We start from the raw sequence: 21,059 nt of genomic DNA on the forward strand, positions 1-21,059 counted from the left end.
GTTAAATAACCCTAGTTAAAAATGGGCATAGATCATATAAGACTCGAGATCCAGTCAGGAAAACAAAAACTAATTTAGGTATTACACAGAAGGATGTGACACAGGGAGTGAATTCCTTAGGTGTTGGAAGAGCTGAGCTTCAGCAGGGCCCAGGAGCAGCTCAGAGATTCGCCGCAGCAGGAGCCACCCCTTCCCCTGAACCGGAGAGCTGGGCAGTCAGGAGTTGGAGCCGTGGCCAGCCTGCTGGGGCCACAGGAAAAACCTGTCAGTGGCTCAAGGTAGAGAAGTAGAAAAGTAATGTGTTTGTTTATTTTCTCTTACGTTATTCCCCAGTCTCTCACCAGATGGCCCCAGGGTGGTAAAGGACACAGAGAGAATTCACAACAGAAAAAAATTAGGCTGTCAGTAAATGTATGAAAATATGTCCTGTCAGAGAAATGTATATTGAAACAATGGGATGAATTTTTCTTTATGGAATAGACAAGGTATTAAAAAATGATAATACTTAGGCCAGGCGTAGTGGCTCATGCCTGTAATCCCAGCACTTTGGAAGGCTGAGGCGGGCAGATCACCTGAGGTCAGGAGTTTGAGACCAGCCTGGCCAACATGGTGAAACCCCGTCTCTACCAAAAATACAAAAATTAGCCAGGCGTGGTGGCACATGCCTGTAATCCCAGCCACTCGGGAGGCTGAGGCAGGAGAATTGCTTGAACCTGGGAGGTGGAGGTTGCAGCGAGCTGAGATTGCACCACTGCACTACAGCCTGGGCGACAGAGCAAGACTCTGTCTCAAAGAAAAAAAAAAGATAATACTTCAGTACTGATGAGAATGTAGAGAAAAAGCTTGCTTGAAACAAATTGGTACAACGTCTGCATAGGCAGCGTTCTATCAGGTGTGAAATACAGCTATAAAAATGATGCATACTCTGAGGATATAATGTCATGAAAAACGCTCCAGTGATACGAGAAAAGCATCTTACAAAAGAATATGGACAGAGTCCTACTTTCTTGATGGAATGGCTTGTATCAGAGAAATCCTCCAGCTAAAACAACTGTAAAAGTTGGATTTAAAACAACAAAAACACTCCAGCTAATTGAATATACCGGAGCAACCAAGGCCGCTGGGCCCTGAAGAGCCGAGGTCCTGGAAAGAAGGGAAACATGGAGGCTATCCCTGTTTCCATTCAGGTTTGCATCTTGATTGCTCAAGACAATAGAGTGAAACAGAAAGACTGATGGCCTAGGGCGTGTGACGTTCGCACAGGGTCGAGAGGATGAAAATGGAAGTTGAGAGCCTTCCGGTGGGAGAATTTCTGATAAAACATCCTAGGCTTTGGTCGAGCCTCGTGCAGGCCTGTGCTCTAGGAAGCAGGGCAGACCTGGAGGAGTGTGAGGAGAAGGATGGGGGGAGGAGGAGGAGCAGAGAGCAGACCCGGTTGCCGAGGCACCTGGATGTTGGGCGGGTCGTTCACTCGGTCATTCACTGTGCATTCATTGAGCACCGGCTGTGTGGCGATAACGGTAAAGGAAAGAAACAAAAATCTCTGCCCTTGTGAGTTTATATCCCAGTGAGGAGTAACAAACAAGTATCTTAAGGATTTGACCCCGGGCACACTAATGTTAGGGTGAAATTTAGGAAAGGAAAACCAAGCACAGGCGATGGAAAAGGAACTGTTTGTGAAGCAAGAGGAAGCCACGTGGGTACGGCGTTTCGGGGCCTGTGGGCGGAGGGCGATGGGCTGTGTCAGGCCTGTGGGCCGAGGGCGATCGGCTGTGTCAGGCCTGTGGGAGCGTGATTGGCTGTGTCAGGCTTTAGGCGGAGGGCCATTGGCTGTGTCAGGCCTGTAGGCGGAGGGCCATTGGCTGTGTCAGGCCTGTGGGCCGAGGGTGATTGGAAGGCAATTGGCTGTGTCAGGCCTGTGGGAGCGTGATTGGCTGTGTCAGGCCTGTGGGCCGAGGGCGATTGGCTGTGTCAGGCCTTTGGGTCGAGCACGATGGGCTGTGTCATGCCTGTGGGTGGAGGGCCATTGGCTGTGTCAGGGCTGTGGGAGGAGGGCGATTGGAAGTCGATTGGCTGTGTCAGGCTTGTGGGCAGAGGACGATTGGAAGGCGATTGGCTGTGTCAGGCCTGTGGGCGGAGGGCCATTGGCTGTGTCGGGCCTGTGGGTGGAGGGCCATTGGCTGTGTCGGGCCTGTGACAGAGGGCCATTGGCTGTGTTGGGCCTGTGGGCTGAGGGCAATTGGCTGTGTGGGGCCTGTGGGCCCAGGGCCTTTGGCTGTGTCGGGTCTGTGGGCCGAGCGATTGGCTGTGTTGGGTCTGTGGGCCGAGCGTGATTGGCTGTGTTGGGCCTGTGGGCTGAGGGCGATTGGCCGTGTCAGGTCTGTGGGCACAAGGCCTTTGGCTGTGTGGGATCTGTGGGCCCAGGGCGATTGGCTGTGTCAGGCCTGTGGGCCGAGCGTGATTGGCTGTGTCTGGCCTGTGGGCGCAGGGCCATTGGCTGTGTCAGGGCTGTGTGCCGAGCGTGATTGGCTGTGTCGGGCCTGTGGGCGCAGGGCCATTGGCTGTGTCGGGCCTGTGGGCGGAGGGCCATTGGCTGTGTCAGGCCAGTAGGCCGAGGGCGATTGGAGGGCGATTGGCTGTGTCAGGCCTGTGGGTTGAGGGTCAGTGGCTGTGTCAGGCCTGTGGGCCAAGGGTGATTGGCTGTGTCTTGCCTGTGGGCGGAGGGCGATTAGCTGTGTCAGGCCTGTGGGCAGAGGGCGATTGGCTGTGTCTTGCCTGTGGGCGGAGGACGATTAGCTGTGTCAGGCCTGTGGGCAGAGGGCGATTGGAGGGCAATTGGGCTGTGTCAGACCTGTGGGTGGAGGGCGATTGGCCTGTCAGGCCTGTGGGGTGAGGGCCATTGGCTGTGTCAGGCCTGTGGGCAGAGGGTGATTGGCTGTGTCAGGCCTGTGGGCTGAGGGCCATTGGCTGTGTCAGGCCTGTGGGCAGAGGGCGATTGGCTGTGTCAGGCTTGTCCGCGGAGGGCGATTGACTGTGTCAGGCCTGTGGGTGGAAGGCTATGGGCTGTGTCAGGCCTGTGGGTGGAGGGCAATTGGAGGGCAATTGGCTGTGTCAGGCCCGTGGGCCGATCACCATTTGCTGTGTCAGACCTGTGGGTGGAGGGCGATTAGAGGGCGGTTGGCTGTGTCGGACCTGTGGGTGGAGGGCCATTGGCTGTGTCAGGCCTGTGTGCGCAGGGCGATTGACTATGTCAGCCTGTGGGCTGACGGCGATTGGCTGTGTCAGGCCTGTGGGTGGAGGGCGATTGGCTGCGTCAGGCCTGTGGGCGGAGGGCGATTGGCTGTGTCAGCGTGTGGGCTGATGGCGATTGGCTGTGTCAGGCCTGTGGGCCAAGGGTGATTGGCTGTGTCAGGCCTGTGGGCGGAGGGCGATTGTCTGTGTCAGGCCTGTGAGCGAGGGGCATTGGCTGTGTCAGGCCTGTGGGAGGAGCGCGATTGGCTGTGTCAGGCTTGTGGGCCAAGGGCGATTGGCTGTTTCAGGCCTGTGGGAGGAGCGCGAATGGCTGTTTCCGGCCTGTGGGCGGAGGGCGGTTGGCTGTGTCAGGCCTGTGAGCGAGGGGCATTGGCTGTTTCAGGCCTGTGGGAGGAGCGCGATTGGCTGTGTCAGGTTTGTGGGCCAAGGGCGATTGGCTGTTTCAGGCCTGTGGGAGGAGCGCGAATGGCTGTTTCAGGCCTGTGGGCGGAGGGCGATTGGCTGTGTCAGGCCTGTGGGCGGAGGGCGATTGGAGCGTGAAAGGCAGGTCAAGTCCTGGGGGAAGCACAGAGGTTGGCTGTGGCCTGGAGAAGAGCGTGGCCCAAAACACTCACTGGCTGCGTGGTCTGACCATGGTGCAGGTGATTGCACAGTCAGTATGTCAGCTCCTGAAGTCAAATGAATTAGTCCTTACGAACATCCCAGGCATATATGTTGTGTGACTTGATTTTGTGTTAGCTCAGGCATACGCATTAGAACGGTCACACATCAGGTTCGTGACACACACACGAGGCAGTCGGGGAGCAGGCTCACCAAATGCCAAGGTCACACACCAGGTTCCCACAACTGTCTACTACTCAGTTATTTTTAACAACTGTTAAATATCTCAGACTCACCCCAGCCTGAAGCTAGGTTTCGGACAATAACATGCATTTAACTCTAAGTGTACTTCTGTTCTACCTACACTTCCCCACGTATATTATTATTCAAGTTAATTTTTGTCTTATTTTCAATTTATTTCAAAGGATGCGAAGTACAAAACTGCTTCGGCTCATTGACTTAGATTTTTCATTTACTTTCTCTCTTTTGGATCTACCACCAGTAAATGAATATGACATGTATATCAGAAACTTTGGGAAAAAAAATACCAAGCAGGTAAGTATGAGATGTGTTAACTAAGTGATAAAATGCAAGTAAAGTCTAGTAGGATAACTTTGTGTCTTCTTGAATAATGTTCTGCAATATTAGAACTTGGGAATGGTCTGTGAAGGATACAAGGTTAAGGAAAATGGGGACCCATCTTCACATGGGGCCCATTCACCCGAGAGGCCTGGCACAGGCAAAGCTGGAGGTACTCCAGAGCCTTCAGGAGCTCTGGTGGGTGATCTGCTCAGAATGGGGACAGAATGGCTGCTGTCCTGACCTTGGAGTGAAGCTTTATGCTGTGCAAATGTTTTATTTATTTATTTAGAGACAGAGTCTCACTCTGTCGCTCAGGCTGGAGTGCAGTGGAGTGATCTTGGCTCACTGCAAACTCCACCTCCCGGGTTCAAGTGATTGTCGTGCCTCAGCCTCCCAAGTAGTTGGGATTACAGGTGTGAACCATCATGCCCGGGTAATTTTTATATTTTTAGTAGAGACGGGGTTTCACCATGTTGGCCAGGCTGGTCTCGAACCCTGGCCTCAAGTGATCTGCCTGTCTCGGCCTCCCAAAGTTCTGGAATTACAGGTGTGAGCCACTGCGCCCAATCTATATATTTATTTTTATTTTTATTTGTATAAATTGAGGTGGTACAAGTGCAGTTTTGTTACATGGATCTGTTGCATAGTGGTGAAGGCAAACGTTTTATTTAAAGTCCAACAAAGTATCAGGTTTGGATTTGTTTCTTGTGTTCCAGGTGAGTGTATAGCAGTCCTACTTGTCAGTTTAAAATTCTTGTAATTGAAGAATTTCAATGTACGCAATACTTCTCAAGGTTTTTATAATCTGGACTCACTTAAAAGTTTTTAAAATTTAATTTATTTATTAGAGACAAGGTACTAATTTATTTATTAGAGACACTCCCAGGCTGGAGTGTAGTGGATGTTCACAGGCATGATCGTAAGACACTGCAGCCTCAGCTTCCCCCATAGCTGGGACCGCAGGCCTGTGCCACCATGCCTGGCTTTGGACTCTCTCTAATTCAGATTATACCTGTTTGATTCTGGGACTCCCGTCTCTCATGGGTCCCTCAAGGGGCACTGGTGTATGGCATTCCTGCTCCCTGTCTGCCTTACCTGCCTGTCTGTTCCTCAGTGTCCAAGGCCTGTTTTCTGGGTGAACCCTTCCTAGTGACTTACACTGAATTCTTTCTCCTGTTCCAGAGTTCCTACAATTTACTATTTCGTGAAATTTTGTACTTCCCGGTAGTATTTCCAATCATTAATTCATTACGTGATGGTCTCACTTCACAACAAGGTTCTAAAGCTTTTGAAGTCAGACGTCATATCTAACATTTTTCTTACATTCCTGATACTGGTACCACCAATCTTAACATTGTCTAGTTGGTACACTCAGTAAAATCCTTTTAAAAGGAGGAAGGTCACGGGATGAAGCTGAAGAAGCTGACGGCTTTTACAATTTTTAAATTTTTAAATTTTTTTTAAGAGACAGGGTCTTGCTCTGCCACCCAGGCTGGATGGAGTGCAGTAGCAAGATCATATCTCACTGCAGCCTTGAACTCCTGGGACACTGACAATATTAATCCTGGTTTTGCAGCTGATTCACTCTGACCTTAAGTAGATTATTTATCTTTGGTGGTTTTCCTCATCCTAAAGCTATTAGTAACAAAACTGATTTCATTGAAGCATGTACCTTTTGAAATATATGTGTAGTTTTGCAAAACCAGTATGTCCTGAGAAAATAGGATGTGGGCAGGCGAGGTGGCAGTATTTTCAGACTAAAGGGAAATCGTTTGGTGAGACTTTTTGAACACACTTTTGAAAATTAGACCTGTATATATCTATATCGAATGTTTAAACACAGGTTGTCTTTGCATGATTGTTCTTTATGCTTTGATACTTACTTTTGACACAGTGACTCTCATTATTAACTTATTTCAGTAATGACAGATTGCTCCGAAATTGAAACCAATGTTAATTTTGGCATATTTTTGTTTTTAAGGCATATGTTCAGTGTAACGAAGATAATGTTGAAAGAGACATTCAAACGGAGGAAATAGAGACCAGAGAAGTGTGGACCCAGCACCCGGGAGAAAGTACTGTTGTATGTGGAGGTAACATCTTGCTCTTGAGTGTTGACTATTGACTCTCTTTACATTCTTTTTTGTTTTATTTTTACTTATTCCCTTTCTGGTTCACTCTCATTTTGTCTTTCTCTTCTGTATGGTTGTTAGCACGTGACAATAGCAGTACCCAATTTTCTTTTAAAGAAACACTAACCATCAGCCACAGAGCTGCTGAACTACAAGGGGGAGGAAACCTGCTCTCGAGGCCCAGTCTGCGCCATTGCCAGGATTTATGACAGATTTTATTCCTATGTAGAGGGAGAGATTCCACATTCCAAACAACCACTGTGTCGCTGGACCTTTGGAGCACACTGTGTTTTTAACGTAGGGGAAGCCTATTCTCATGAATATAGAATTTTTATGTTTTAAGTGCAGTTTGCAAAAATGTTCCATCAATTTATATCGAAGGTCCCTAGAATATGTGGTTTCTGCTAAGTACTCTGGAGCGATTTACATGTTGAATACTTTACTGGTTTTTCTCAAGGAATTGCCTCTGTATGGCAGGGATGTATATTACTCCCTTTTCTCAGGTAAGCCTCACCTTAAGAAAGTAATATACCTAAACTTAAGACTTACATGATAATTAAATTGATTCCTTTGAAAAATTTTTTTTTTTTGAGATGGAGTCTTGCTCTGTTACCCAGGCTGGAGTGCAGTGGCATGATCTCAGCTCACTCTAACCTCCGCCTCTCGGGTTCAAGTGATTCTCCTGCCTCAGCCTCTCGAGTAGCTGGGACTACAGGCGCCTGCTATCATGCCTGGCTAATTTTTGTATTTTTTAGTAGAGACAGGGTTTCGCCATGTTGGCCAGGCTGATCTTGAACTCGTGACCTCAGATGATCCACCTGCCTCGGCCACCCAAAGTGCTGGGATTACAGGCGTGAGCCACCATGCCTGGCCTGAATGTTTTTCTAAATGCATTTACGACTTCTATAAAACAATATGCAATTGTTTTTGGGAGTTAACAGTAGTAAATCTAGAGAGTATAGTGTGAAGTTTTCTGCCTTTTCCTTCTAGGACTCTTCATGTTGATTTGTTAGGCCTGTTTGAACTCTAAGATGTGTAATGCATGATTATTTTAGAGTCAACTTCGTTGATTTTATATAACCTGCTTTTTTTAGGCAGTGAACAAAGAGATACTTCTGATGCTGTAGTTATGCCAAAGATTGATACTCCAAGGTTATGTAGCTTTCTGCGGGCGGCTTGTCAGGTATGCTCAACCTATATATGTTGTGTTCTCTGTGTAAGTGCTTAAAGTTTCATTCTACATAGAAACATAGGAGCTTTTAAGATCTTAAAGTCTTTGTAGCTTGGATAAATCAGAATCAGTTACTCATTTTCAAGTATTATTTTCTTACAAATTATCAGTGGTACATTCATTAAGCCCTTGTGGGCAGAATAACACTGGGTAAATGTATATCACTGAAGTACTGTGTGTGTTTTTGGATCGTGAATTTTATTGTTAATTTCTTACATTTTAAAACAACTACAGACTAAATAGCAGACACGAAGTTGGCAAGGCAAGCATAAATCTAGGGTATTTGAAAATAATAAACTTCTGATTTTACAAGCTGATTTATAAACTGAAAAATTTAAAAAATCCATACAAAGAGACATGGAACAGTCCTGTGAAGCTACAGGTACTTTAGTGGTTATCACCTCATGGCCGTGGGTCTCGTCTGACCCCCTGCCCACTCCACCACCCACCCCATCAGTTATTTTGAAACAAATCCCAATCATCTAACTTTGCCTCCAAATAGAGTTCAGTATGAATCCCAAAAAGCAGAGAATATCTAAAAGAGTAATTAGTCATAACTTATAATGCAGTCAGATATGAAGTTGGCATTCACATTTCCCCAGCTGTCTCATCACTTTCTTGTATGTATGCTCAGCACTTGAGTCTACTGCAGCACTGAAGAGTGGAACGTTGTGAAACCTCAACACGCTAGTTGAGATTAAGGATGATTGTGAAACCTCGACACGCTGGTTGAGATTAAGGATGATTGTGAAACCTCGACACACTGGTTGACATTAAGGATGATTGTGAAATGTGGACACGCTGGTTGAAATTAAGGATGATTGTGAAAACTCAACACGCTGGTTGACATTAAGGATGATTGTGAAACCTTCACACACTGGTTGAAATTAAGGATGATTGTGAAACCTCGACACGCTGGTTGACATTAAGGATGATTGTGAAACCTCGACATGCTGGTTGACAGTAAGGATGATTGTGAAACCTCGACACGCTGGTTGACATTAAGGATGACTGTGAAACATCGACACACTGGTTGACATTAAGGATGATTGTGAAACCTCGACATGCTGGTTTTGATTAAGGATGATTGTGAAACGTCGACACGCTGGTTGAGATTAAGGATGATTGTGAAACCTGGACACGCTGGTTGACATTAAGGATGATTGTGAAACATCGACACGCTGGTTGACATTAAGGATGATTGTGAAATGTCAACACTCTGGTTGAGATTAAGGATGATTGTGAAATATCAACACTCTGGTTGAGATTAAGGATGATTGTGAAACCTCGACATGCTGGTTAACATTAAGGATGATTGTGAAACCTCGACATGCTGGTTGACATTAAGGATGATTGTGAAATGTCGACACGCTGGTTGAAATTAAGGATGATTGTGAAACCTCGACACGGTGGTTGAGATTAAGGATGATTGTGAAACGTCGACACACTGGTTAACATTAAGGATGATTGTGAAACCTCGACATGCTGGTTGACATTATGGATGATTCTCAGACAGTAATCTGAGCATGTGGTGGTCATGTAGTCTCTGTGTTGCAATTATGTAGGAATCTATGGTTTACGAAATATGATTTTACACAATTTATGATTTGTATCATATTTTGTTTTAGTGTAAGTTCTAAGTGTTCTAGTTCTAAGTTCTAGTGTAAGTTCTCATCTCTAAGATAAGAGAGTGCTTGGGTGCAAGGTGAGGTGGAGAGGGAAGGAGGGAGGACGGAGGGCCACCAGCCCGGGGCCATCCCTGAACTCACAGCTCTCCTGTCTCATCTGTGGCCTGGACACACTCCTGCAGGTCGTCAGTAAACACTTCCTGCCTTCTTCAGTCCTGTCCGGTGTTTCTGACAAGACACTTCCTGTCTCCTCACACAGATGCTATCAAGTCTCACTTAAACACTCCCTGCCTTACACACTCCACTTTCCACCTCTCACTAAACACCCGCTGCCCTCAACACTCCACCCTCCACCTCTCACTAAACACTCCTTTTCTTGCCCGTTCCCATCCTGTCATTTCTCAGTTCAAATCTCCTGTCTTCCACACTCTCTTCCTGTCAGTTCTCATTAACATTTTCTTCCTTCTTCACACCCATCCTGTCAGTCCTCACTACACGTTCCCTTTCTCACACGAATCCTATCAATTCTCACTCAACATTTCCTGCCTCCCGCCCTCCCAGATTCTGTCACTTCTCACTCAATATTCCCGGCTGTCCTGACCCTGAGTGTTCCCGGGTCACGTCAGTTCCCACTGAACACTTCCTGGCCTCAGTTCTCACTACGCAGCCCCCTCTTCCTCACACAAATCCTGTCGCTTTTCACTCAACACTGCCTTCCTCACTTTCCTTGTGTTAGTTCTCAGAAACATTTCCGGTTCTTTTTCCATCAATCCTGTTGTGTCTCCCAATCTTCTCTCTCTGCCCCGTCAAATCCTAAGGATGACCCTCCTGGAACAATGACAGTGTTTTACCACTCACTCTGGCTTTTTACCAAAACCCAGTGAGAGAGACTCGGTGGATTCATGACTGTTCTTTACGCTGCTTTGTTCATTTATGAATGCTGGATATCCAGCCCCCTTTCTCCCACTGTGATTTTTAGCAGTGTATGTGGTGTGAAAAACAACATTCAGGGCAAATGATGGTTCTCCTGTGGAGTTTATTTTAGTTAATCTTACCGTATTAGTTTTCAGTATTGAGCAGAAAGGACCGTATCATTTTTCTTGTAGTTATGATAGTGTCGTGGATCTAAGCAGTTATTTGCAGATATGGATAAGATGAAAAGGCAATTTTTTTTGGGAAAAGATAATCCATTGTGAAGTTTTTATTAAAGACTACTCACTTATGTCTGACAGGTGATGGCCGTTTTGCTGGAAGAGGATCGCTTGGCAGCTGAACCCAGCTGGAATCTTAGGGCTCAAGACAGGGCCCTGTATTTTAGTGACAGCTCATCTCAGCTGAACACCAGTCTGCCATTCCTTCAAAGTAAGAGGCTGTTCTCAAATATGGTTTTAAATCCAGTGACTAAACATTCATGTTGAAATAATACTCTGTAGTATTATATTTTATTTTAATGTGATGGGGTTTAATGTACATAAAACTGAGAAAGACTGAGTTTCTGCAGAATTCAAAAGTGAGTAGTCAGTTTTTCCCTCTTAAGTGTGTATGTTAAATTTGTGATTAAGGATTTTAATAAGATGAATAGAAGAGGGATCCACAGTAATTTAAACAAGTGAGATTGTTTAAATGAATGGGAACTGAGATTTTCTGTGTTGGAAATCTTATTTTCTTTTCTCTTCCAGTTATTCAGTTTCGTTTCTTTTCTTGAGATAGAGTAGTAGAAATAGTTGGACGAGCATGAGAGAGTGTTCAGATCAAAGTTATGTTGTTTAGATATAGTTACAAGTAAGACGCTTAACATTTAGTGTAGATAGACCTAGATTTTTAAGTCAATCCGTGGTTATGGAACATAAAACGGGAAGCAAAGCCCAGGATCTCATACAGAAAGTACAGTTGCATGTAACTGTTTAATCAGTTCAGACAAACGCATTTGCAAGACCAAACTGAAATTTCTTGAGCTAGTAACCTCTTTGTCTCTGAAAAAGTGGCTGTCGGGTACCGGAGGGCAGCCATGGTCCCGGTATTTGTGGAGAACTGGCAGAGGTGGTCCGTGTGGCCGTCTGCTTGGTAGCAGGTGCGGGTGTGCTGCAGGGTAAACGTGCTTCAGGGCACGTGTGAGGCCAGAGCAGTTGGTGCCATTGTTCCAGGCATTTCTTCCGTCCTGCCTGCTATTTAGAGATTTCAGTTTATTTACATTTCTCTGTCTTTTAACATTAACAAAAATGGCATTGTTAATTTAACAAGTCTTCACATTCTTTGAGAGGGTTTTGTCTTTTCCTGTTAGAAAAATAATAAATCTCTGTACCTGTATCATTCAACACATTGGCATCCACACTCCCACACCCAGCACACACCAAGAAGGGAACCGAGTGTGCACGGCCCCCAGGGAGCCGACACTGAGCAGTGATAGCAGATGCATGAGAGCAGCAGCGGTGCCATGGCCTCTGTCGGAGAACACGTGACGTGTGTGTGTGTACCACAGCACGCGGCCTGCATCAGAGAACATGTGATACGTGTATGCGTACCACAGCTCGTGGCCTCCATCGGGGAACGCGTGAAGTGTGTGTGTGTACTGCAGCACCGGGCCTCCATCAGGGAACACGTGAAGTGTGTGTGTGTACTGCAGCACCGGGCCTCCATCAGGGAACACGTGAAGTGTGTGTGTGTACTGCAGCGCCGGGCCTCCATCAGGGAACATGTGAAGTGTGCGTGTGTACTGCAGCGCCGGGCCTCCATCAGGGAACACGTGAAGTGTGTGTGTGTACTGCAGCACGCAGCCTCCATTGGGGAACACGTGAAGTGTGTGTGTACTGCAGCACCGGGCCTCCATCAGGGAACACGTGAAGTGTGCGTGTGTACTGCAGCGCCGGGCCTCCATCAGGGAACACGTGAAGTGTGCGTGTGTACTGCAGCGCCGGGCCTCCATCAGGGAACACGTGTGAAGTGTGTGTGTGCACTGCAGCACCGGGCCTCCGTCGGGGAACACGTGAAGTGTGTGTGTACTGCAGCACGTGGCCTCCATCAGGGAACACGTGAAGTGTGTGTGTGTACTGCAGCACCGGGCCTCCATCAGGGAACACGTGCAGTGTGTGTGTGTACTGCAGCACCGGGCCTCCGTCGGGGAACACATGAAGTGCCTGTGTGTACTGCAGTGTGTGGCCTCCGTTGGGGAACTCGTGAAGTGTCTGTGTGTGTTGCACTTCCCACATGTCCAAGGAGTGGAGGGTCTTGTTTGCTTATTTTTGTGTTCTGGTAAAATGAATATTGAGATAGCAGAAGGAACATGAGACTGCAAGAGAGGCATGAGACGGAGTGTGTGGGTTGTCTCACCCTGTGAATCCAGAATTTCACTCACGTTAGATTCTGATCTGTGATCAGATGTAGAGATACTTCAGCCTTCCTAGGGTCCACCCAGTACCCTCATCACTATTAAAACATGCAGCAGAATGACACAGCCAGCGGGTCGTCCTCATCGCTATTAAAACACGCGGCAGAATGACGCAGCCAGCAGGTCGTTCATCTGACAAATGTTCTATAGCGGGTGCTATGCCCTGGGCATATGCCCATAGCATGTCAGGGAGCTGCAGTTGAGCAGTGAGTAGGACGACAGCAACTCTGCCCTCCTGAACTTGTGTTTCGGTGAGTCAAGTAGACTGCACTGGCTAAACAGATCGACATACAGTCTGTCAGAGAGGGATAAGTTCTAAGGAGAAAAATAAAGACAGTTCTGATAGAGGAGGCCTCACTGTGAGTGAAAACTGGACGGAGATGAGAGACGCGCCACAAGGAGACGGGAGCTTCTGGAGGAGGCGCTGCACACAGTCCTGAGGGGGGGGCACACCTGTGTCTTGGGGAGAAGTGAGGAGACCACGGTGGCCAGTGAGAGGTGAGGTCAGGGCAGCGATGGGTCAGGCCTTGGTTGCCATATCATAGTTCCGCTGTAACAGGAGGTACACGTTCCTAAAAATCGCTACACTGTGGAAGACTGCCAATAAAAACCACAGGGCTTAGGAGAAAACGGGGTCAGGTCACAGCACTCGAGAACCTCATTCCCACTAAAAACAACTATTAAATATGGCACCTGGAAGAAGACCTGATGCTTGCTGGTGGAAGTGGCCCCAGAAGGCTGCAGCTATGAGCGATTGTGACGAGGCGGAAGGAGGGTTCCCTGGAATCGGAGGGGATGTTGTGACCCAAGCGTGGATGGTGTGGGTAGCAGGATGTGAACTGAGGGGCTGATAGGTGTTTGTGGTGTGTGTGTGGCTGGGGTTGGCCGGGTACTGCTTTCCACATTGACTGGGCGCCTGCCAGCAGTGTGGTCCAGTTCTTTGACTGAAGTTGTCGCCAGTCATGGACTTCCTATCCTTCTGTTTCTTGAGTTCCATCTCCATCTTCTGCTGATGTGTGAGAGCTGCTGGCACGGCCAGCAGTGGCAACAGTAACGCCTTGGAGTGCAGTCCCTCGCCAGGTGGAGCAGCGTCTGGAACGGCCCTCAGCCGCTCGCAGCCTTTGAGGAGAGCAGTGTGCCACGTGGTGTTCCAGTGCTGAAGCCCCTGCAGCTGGTGTATTAGCAATGTTCTGAAGCAGAGGGGCAGCCAGGCTCACTCCATTACCTCCCAGCTCTGAGATCCCGACTCCTGGCTTCTGGTGGGCAGCTGGTTTCTGTGGGAGTTGCTAGTGGAGCCACAGGTGTCTTGGGCTGCATGCTACCACATTTTAGCCAGACTGTGAGGTCAGCTTGGACAGTGTTGGGGCATAGGCTGTGGCCGTTCATCAAAACCTACGTTTCATGTATGTTGGTTTCGAAAGAACCATGTTTGTTTCTTCATGAAGCTGAATTTTTTTTTTGAGTATTCGCAAGTGTGTTAAATTTAACTTGGATTCTGGCAGGTCACTAAAATGTGAACATATTTTTCTTCTCCCTAGATCGAAAAGTATCCTCCTTGCACGCCTCCCAAGTTCAGAGGCAGATGGTGGTCTCCGTTCACGACTTACCTGAGAAGACCTTTGTGCCCCTGCTGGACAGCAAATACGTCCTCTGTGTGTGGGATATTTGGCAGCCTTCAGGGCCGCAGAAGGTTCTGATATGTGAGTCCCAGGTACAGCTCAGGAGGAGAGTCGCGCGTTTGATGGGAGGATGGACAGCGGACAGAGCGTGAAGGTGCAGGTGGGGAGAGGCATGGAGAGAGGTGCAGGGACAGGAGGTGGTTAGGGACTTATGGGCCATTCTCTATCTCTCACAGCTGGCCTCAGCTGTGCTGTGGGTGCGGCGAGACACATGGGTGTGCTTGTTTTGACTCTGGAAACTCGTAGTTCAAAATGAGCAAACGAGAATTTTCACAGAGCACCCCTTTAGGTTAGCTGAGAATTAGGAAATGGAGGTAGTTGTAGGCTGAATGAAAATGCTCACCATGCTGGGCATAGCTCTGGGGCCCTAGATGCCTGTTTTTTTGCCTTGCACTGTTTCGGTCCTGAGTGTTTTAGAGGTTTCTTAGACTGCCTGGAAGTTTCTTAGACTGCATTGAGGTTTCTTAGACGGTGTTGAAGTGTGCTGTCGCTCAGAGCCCTTCTGGAGGCCTCCCATTCACCGCCCAGGAGGCTGGCACCGAGGCTTGAGGACTGTGCGGTGAGGGGTCGGGGCTGCCTCTGTTATGTTTGGGAAAATGTGCATTTGTATTTTCCTAGTTATGTATTCCCTGGCCTCAAACCCATTGATTTCCACAAAAGCTGTAGAGAAGAATGACTTGAAATTGTAACTTTTGTAATACAAGATGTAAATAAAATGGCGCAGGATGAACTGCTGCTTTTGTGGTTCAGCTGATTGAGCTGAGTGGACAGGCTCCCGGCAGGCTTTGTGTGGCCAGATGAGTGTCAGCACCTTGCGTTTGTGGTCATAACAAGCCTACGGGGTGGGTTTCTCATCCCTATTCTCCATTTCAGGAACCTGACAAGCCACCGCTTATTTCTGTGCAGGAGTCTGCGTTCTGCTTGCTGTGCCCTGCATGTGACTCCCGTGCACAGTGAACATGGTCAGACACCCCACTCAGTAAATGCAGCTTCTGTGAGCATGCCTCTCATATTCTTCCGTCATCGGCTTTCTGTGCGTTTGTCTTTTAGGTCACGTGTTGCTGCTTGAGCCCTTTCAAAGCATTTTTACTGTTTGCTGGAACAGCGCACGGCTCAGTTGTCGTCTGGGATTTGAGAGAAGACTCAAGGCTGCATCACTCTGTGAAGCTGAGCGATGGCTTCTGGACGTTCCGGACCGCCACGTTTTCCACCGGTCAGTGTCATCTGCCTGCCAATTGTGTGTCTTCTAGAAAAGCCACACAGATTTGAGGAACAAACCTTTACATGGATTTGCATTTATTTATTCACATTATCCCAGAGGACGGGGTCTGACCCATGGGCAAAAGCAGCATTTGATAAATATAAAAAACAGAAATCAATTCCAATCATGATTATCCAGTGACCAAGAATGACTTGAATTTCCTTTCTTATTAAATTTGTGGATTCTAAAAAATCCTCAATGAAATTACCTTTAGTTTTAAAGTGGCTTGAGGCATCTTGGCATGTGTGTTCTTCAGGGCAAAAATAGCTCACACTCGCGTGAGCAAAGCCAGTCACCCTGAGGGCTGCCAGGAACCAGCACAATTGGGCCTCCCTGAGCCTCGGCTTGACTCGGGTGGACATTCATACCATACCGTGCCCAGCCACCACAGTAGGCACCTGGCATAAGTGTTTCCTGTGTTCTGGGACTCGCCCTAGTGCGTAGTGTACATTGTCTCATTTAATTCCCCTGATAGCCCTGTATCATAGCTCCACAGGAAGATGCAGCGTTTATGTAGGGTCACGCTGACAACATGGTGGGGCCTGCACTCGGACACCACGCCACGCCCTGCACCGCCCCTTCTCGTAGGGGCTGGGGTGCTGTGGACTGAAGGTGCAGGCCGAGGTCATCACTCACCCCTCTGTGTGGCTTTATTATCGTAGATATGTTGCGTGTCTGTCTGTGTTTGACATGTGTATCTGTACATTGTACATAAGAGAGCCACTTTTTAAATTCCCCAACCATGAATTGTGCCCCTCTGTGTGGGGCAATATTACTACTGTTAAGACTGTTTGAATTTATCGCAACTTATGGGCTGTGATGCTATTTTAAAAGATATCTTTTAAATAAATAATCTTTGCCTTTTCTAACTGCTGCTGCTATTACTAAAAAATTTTTGAATTCAGCACCATTTTCAAAAACAGTAAACCTCTAGACTGTACATACAAATAAATTATTCCATTAAAATACATCCTTCTTTTTTTTTTGAGATGGGGTCTGACTCTGTAGCCCAGGCTGGAGTACAGTGGCATGATCTTAGCTCACTGGAATTTCTGCCTCTTGGATTCAAGCGATTCTCCTGCTTCAGACTCCTGAGTATCTGGGATTACAGGTGCCCACCACCAATGCTTGGCTAATTTCTGTATTTTTAGTAGAGATGGGGTTTCTCCATGTTGGTCAGGCTGGTCTTGAACTCCTGACTTCAGGTGATCTGCCCGCCTTGGCCTCCCGAAGTGCTGGGATTACAGGCATAAGCCACCGCGCCCGGCCTTGTCTTTGAAATATTATCAATAAAACCTACAAAGTTTTAAATAAACTCCCAGTAGTGAGGAGCTGTGGAACTTCTGATTCAGACCATGAGTCAGAGGAACCAAATTCTCGCCTGGGAGACCAGCCCTTTCCTCAGTCGAGCCATCAGTGCTTCATCTGGGTCCTCTCACTTAGATACCCTGTAATTTATTCTTAATTTCTGAGATGGTTTTGTCTTTTTCTTCAGTTTTTTTCCTGAGTTCAATCCCAATTCTCATTTCATTTCTTGCTTTTCTGGGTCTAATTCTGTTCTTGATTTCTGATTCCCAGTGTTTTTTCTTGCTTGTTGTTTTGATATGTTTCCAGATGCCCTTTGAGGAGATGTGATTCCATTTGGAATGTTGAGTTTTGTGTCTTCTGCCTTGTGCTTGTTTTTAGGAGGGAGAATTTTCATCTGCTGAAATGCTTTGATTTACATTTTTTCTGTTTTCTTCTTATAGTAGCTTTCTATGGAGTTTGGCGTTTTTCTACTCGTAGACATTCTGTAGGTGGATATTTTAGGTCAGTGAGCTTTGCTTTATTGATTGGCGACAGGTATCTTTTCAGTGGGCATGGTGCCTCGAGGTGGTAGGTGGGGTGGGTTTGCCTTTCCTTTGGTTTTGCAAACGCCTGGATTTCGCTCTTGCTGGCAGTTGTGAGGTGTGTGCGGAGGTCACCTCCGTTTCCTGTTCACGTCCCCCTTCCCATCGGCCGTGCTGCTCTGACCTCCTCTGCTTCCCAGCTCCTTCCCCTGAGTTGCTTGAGTGGGCCCCAGGATCTGGCCTCGCAGAGACTTTGTCTGAGTTTTCTTTCAGACTGTGTGGCATGCTCTGTTTGGATGGTGGGCTTTAGCTTTCTTCCTGCCTTCCAGACTGGAGAGCAGGGGCTGGGGCCCGTGTGTCCTAGGAATCTGAAAGTCGTGGTCCTGTGTCAGTCGTGTGTGGTCCATGTTGGTCTTGGGGTGTTTTGGGAAGATGTGTGGAGAGAGTTGGATCTGTGAGACCCAGAAGCACCTCGTGTTTGTCCCGTGTGATGCGAACTGCATTTCTGCAACTTACTACTTACACGTGGGTGCTGTGGGCTTTTGAACTCCAGATGGAATCCTTACCTCAGTAAACCACCGAAGCCCTCTTCAAGCAGTAGAACCTATCTCAACGTCCGTCCACAAAAAGCAGAGCTTCGTGCTTTCACCCTTTTCTACTCAAGAAGGTACGTGATTCTTCACTTTCTTAAAATCCTTAATCAATAGTTGTGAAATATGGTTTCCTTATTTAAAGCCATTTCTTTCTTTTTGTTTCTGTTTTCATCAGAAATGTCAGGTTTGTCCTTCCACATCGCTTCCTTGGATGAGAGTGGGGTTCTCAATGTGTGGGTGAGTAGTGGCCCAGGCCGGGCACATGCAGGGCCTGAGTGAGGTGGTCTGGGTGGAGGTGGCGCCTGAACAGCGCAGGGGGCGGGACCCAGTTAGCTATGGTGGGAAACGGAGAGCAAGACTGGGCTTATTGGTCCTGAGCAGAAGGGATGCAGAAGGTCACGCATGGCAGGTTTGGGGCCCTTTCGTGACAGCGAAATAGGAATCTCACACAGGGCTTTGGGAACACAGAATGAAAGTGAGAAGGGAACAAAATGTTAGGGCCGAGGTGACGCTGGATTGGCTTGTCCTACGGGCCAAGACTGTTGATTAAGTCACCAAGTGAAGAGAACACGAGGAGATCAAAGCAGAGGAGTCAACTTGTAGAGCGTTAGTTCTGAGTTTAAAGATCAGTCTCTTTTTCTGGAGCAGTTATGTTTTAGTACCTGATATAGCACTCCATCTTAATTAGAGCTATGCTTTGCTTAGGTTGTTTCGTAATTATAAAATGTATCAATATTCATTTTCAATATTCTGTTTTTAGGTGGTGGTTGAATTACCAAAGGCAGACATCGCAGGTTCAATAAGTGATTTAGGTAACTATTAAGTAAAAAAATTAATTTTAGTGTTTTCTAAAATGAATCAAGATTAAAAGTACTGATAACTGCAGCCAGGTGCAGTGGCTCACGCCTGCTGGGAGCCTCAGCACGTTGGGAGGCTGAGGCAGGAGGATTGCTTGAGCCCAGGAGTTTGAGACCAGCCTGGGCAACATAGCAAGACCCCGTCTCTACAAAAAAATTCAAAAATTGGCTGGATGTGGTGGCACACACCTGTAGTCCCAGCTGTTTGGGAGGCTAAGGTGGGAGGATTGCTTGAGCCTAGGAGTTTGAGGCTGCAGTGAGCCATGATCATGCCACTACACTCCAGCCTGGGTGATGGAATGAGACCTTGTCTCTCTGTAAAAAAAAAAAAAAAAAGAGACCAATAACTGCTTTGAAAAATATAAATTACTACCTGAAAAATGAAAATTAAAGTTGTATGTCATATAACCTTATCAACTGTTGAACAGGCATCTCAATTAACTAGAATAATCAAATGATATTCTGAGTGAATTTTTTTTTTTTTTTTTTGAGACAGAGTCCCGCTCTGTTGCCCAGGCTGGTGCAGTGGTGTGATCTTGGCTCACTGCAACCTCTGCCTCCTGGGTTCAAGCAATTCTCCTGCCTCAACCTCCCAAGTAGCTGGGATTACAGGTGCTCGCCAACACGCCCAGCTAATTTTTGTATTTTAATTTTTGTATTTTTAGTAGTGACAGGGTTTCACCATGTTGGTCAGGGTGGTCTTGAACTCCTGTTGGTCAGGTGGTCAGGATGACTTCAGGTCATCCACCCACCTCGGCCTCCCAAAGTGCTGGGATTACAGGCATGAGCCACCGCATCCAGCCTCTGAGTGAATGTTTTGATCTTAGTAGGGTTTAATGAGTTCTGTTTACAGCTGAGTACCATTCAGTTCTGTCAGACAAGTCAAGGACAGCTGTGTTCTGTAGCTGTTTCCTATGTATTTCAGGTGTCCGAGTCTTTCAGTGCGCATTCATTTTGGGGCCTCTTCCTCTCAGTTTTGGATTTACAACCCCAGGGCATATCAGGAACACTGGATGCTGCCCCTGAGGGCCCTTAGACTGGATCCCAGGGTGGCAAAGGTCCCTGGGTCTGGGCAGAGCAGAAGTGACTTGAAGCAAAGCTAACAGCACCTCTCACAGTTGGCTGCTCTTGATGCTATGGAGTACGATTTTCAGTTCCAGAAAGGGCTCAGAAGTGACGGAGTAATTCAGTCCTGTTGTGTTCTGTGGTTGACATTAGCCCATGTTTTGATCTCAACTTCTTTCTCACCTCATTGGCCTCCCACAACCCAGTTTGTAATGACGAACCCCCCTTTCACCTTGCTTGTATCAGGGGTGTTTTCTCATGTAGATCTGGCAAAAAATAACATGAGTGAGACCAGCTTTGTTCCTAACCTCTTGAGATTAGGGAAGAGGCTGCTTTGGCCCTCGGAGCAAATGCTGTGTGCTCCATAGTCACACGTCTGTGGTGGCCCTTACAAGTTTACGGTTGATTCTGACTTCAGTAAAAATAAGACAGTCTTGGTGCTCATTTCACTGGTAAATGCTTTTGAGGTGGAGTCACCATGTTTCTCAATGTGTTCTTCATGCGTCACCCTCTCTGCTCATGGAGCCGTTCTGCTCTGTGTTGTCCACTCCAGGCTGCCCCTAGAATCCTGGAGTGTCAGAGCTAGGGAGCCTGGCAGGGGTCCTGGTGCCTCCTTCTCAACGTACACAGGTCACGGGGTGGGTTAGTGATGGGGCGAGACCCACACAGTTGGTCTCAGCACCAACCCCCCTTCACACCCAGGGTTCCGCCCCAAATGCCCAGAACTCTTGTGACCTTAAGAGTTCGCTTTGAGGCTGGTTGTGCTGTTAACTTGTTACATGATCAAGGTATTTGTCAAGCAATTATGGATGGTACTGAGATCATTTCTGTCCAAGTCAGGTGATAATCCGGCTATGGAGACAAAATCATTTTGCATAAAAAGTATTTGCATACAAATGTTTTGTAGTACATGATGGTCATATAAAGGATATCCTGGGGTGGTGAGTATTTCATTTTAAAATATT

At 47.4% G+C, this 21,059-nt stretch overlaps 1 protein-coding gene across 8 annotated transcripts in view; it reads left to right on the plus strand.

Annotated features, from left to right (window-relative positions):
• Positions 1–21,059, plus strand: part of DYNC2I1 (dynein 2 intermediate chain 1) — a 97,215-nt gene that overhangs the window by 53,772 nt on the left and 22,384 nt on the right. For all 8 annotated transcript variants that reach the window (XM_054560102.2, XM_024250218.3, XM_054560099.2 and 5 more), the window contains 9 exons: positions 4,278–4,407; positions 6,416–6,527; positions 7,661–7,749; positions 10,658–10,787; positions 14,349–14,521; positions 15,540–15,702; positions 18,133–18,246; positions 18,348–18,409; positions 18,933–18,984. In XM_054560102.2, the coding sequence (XP_054416077.1) occupies positions 4,278–4,407; positions 6,416–6,527; positions 7,661–7,749; positions 10,658–10,787; positions 14,349–14,521; positions 15,540–15,702; positions 18,133–18,246; positions 18,348–18,409; positions 18,933–18,984 (1,025 nt within the window). The remainder of the gene's footprint in view (positions 1–4,277; positions 4,408–6,415; positions 6,528–7,660; positions 7,750–10,657; positions 10,788–14,348; positions 14,522–15,539; positions 15,703–18,132; positions 18,247–18,347; positions 18,410–18,932; positions 18,985–21,059) is intronic.

This window comes from Pongo abelii, chromosome 6 (genome assembly GCF_028885655.2).
Source record: "Pongo abelii isolate AG06213 chromosome 6, NHGRI_mPonAbe1-v2.0_pri, whole genome shotgun sequence".
NCBI lineage: Eukaryota > Metazoa > Chordata > Mammalia > Primates > Hominidae > Pongo > Pongo abelii.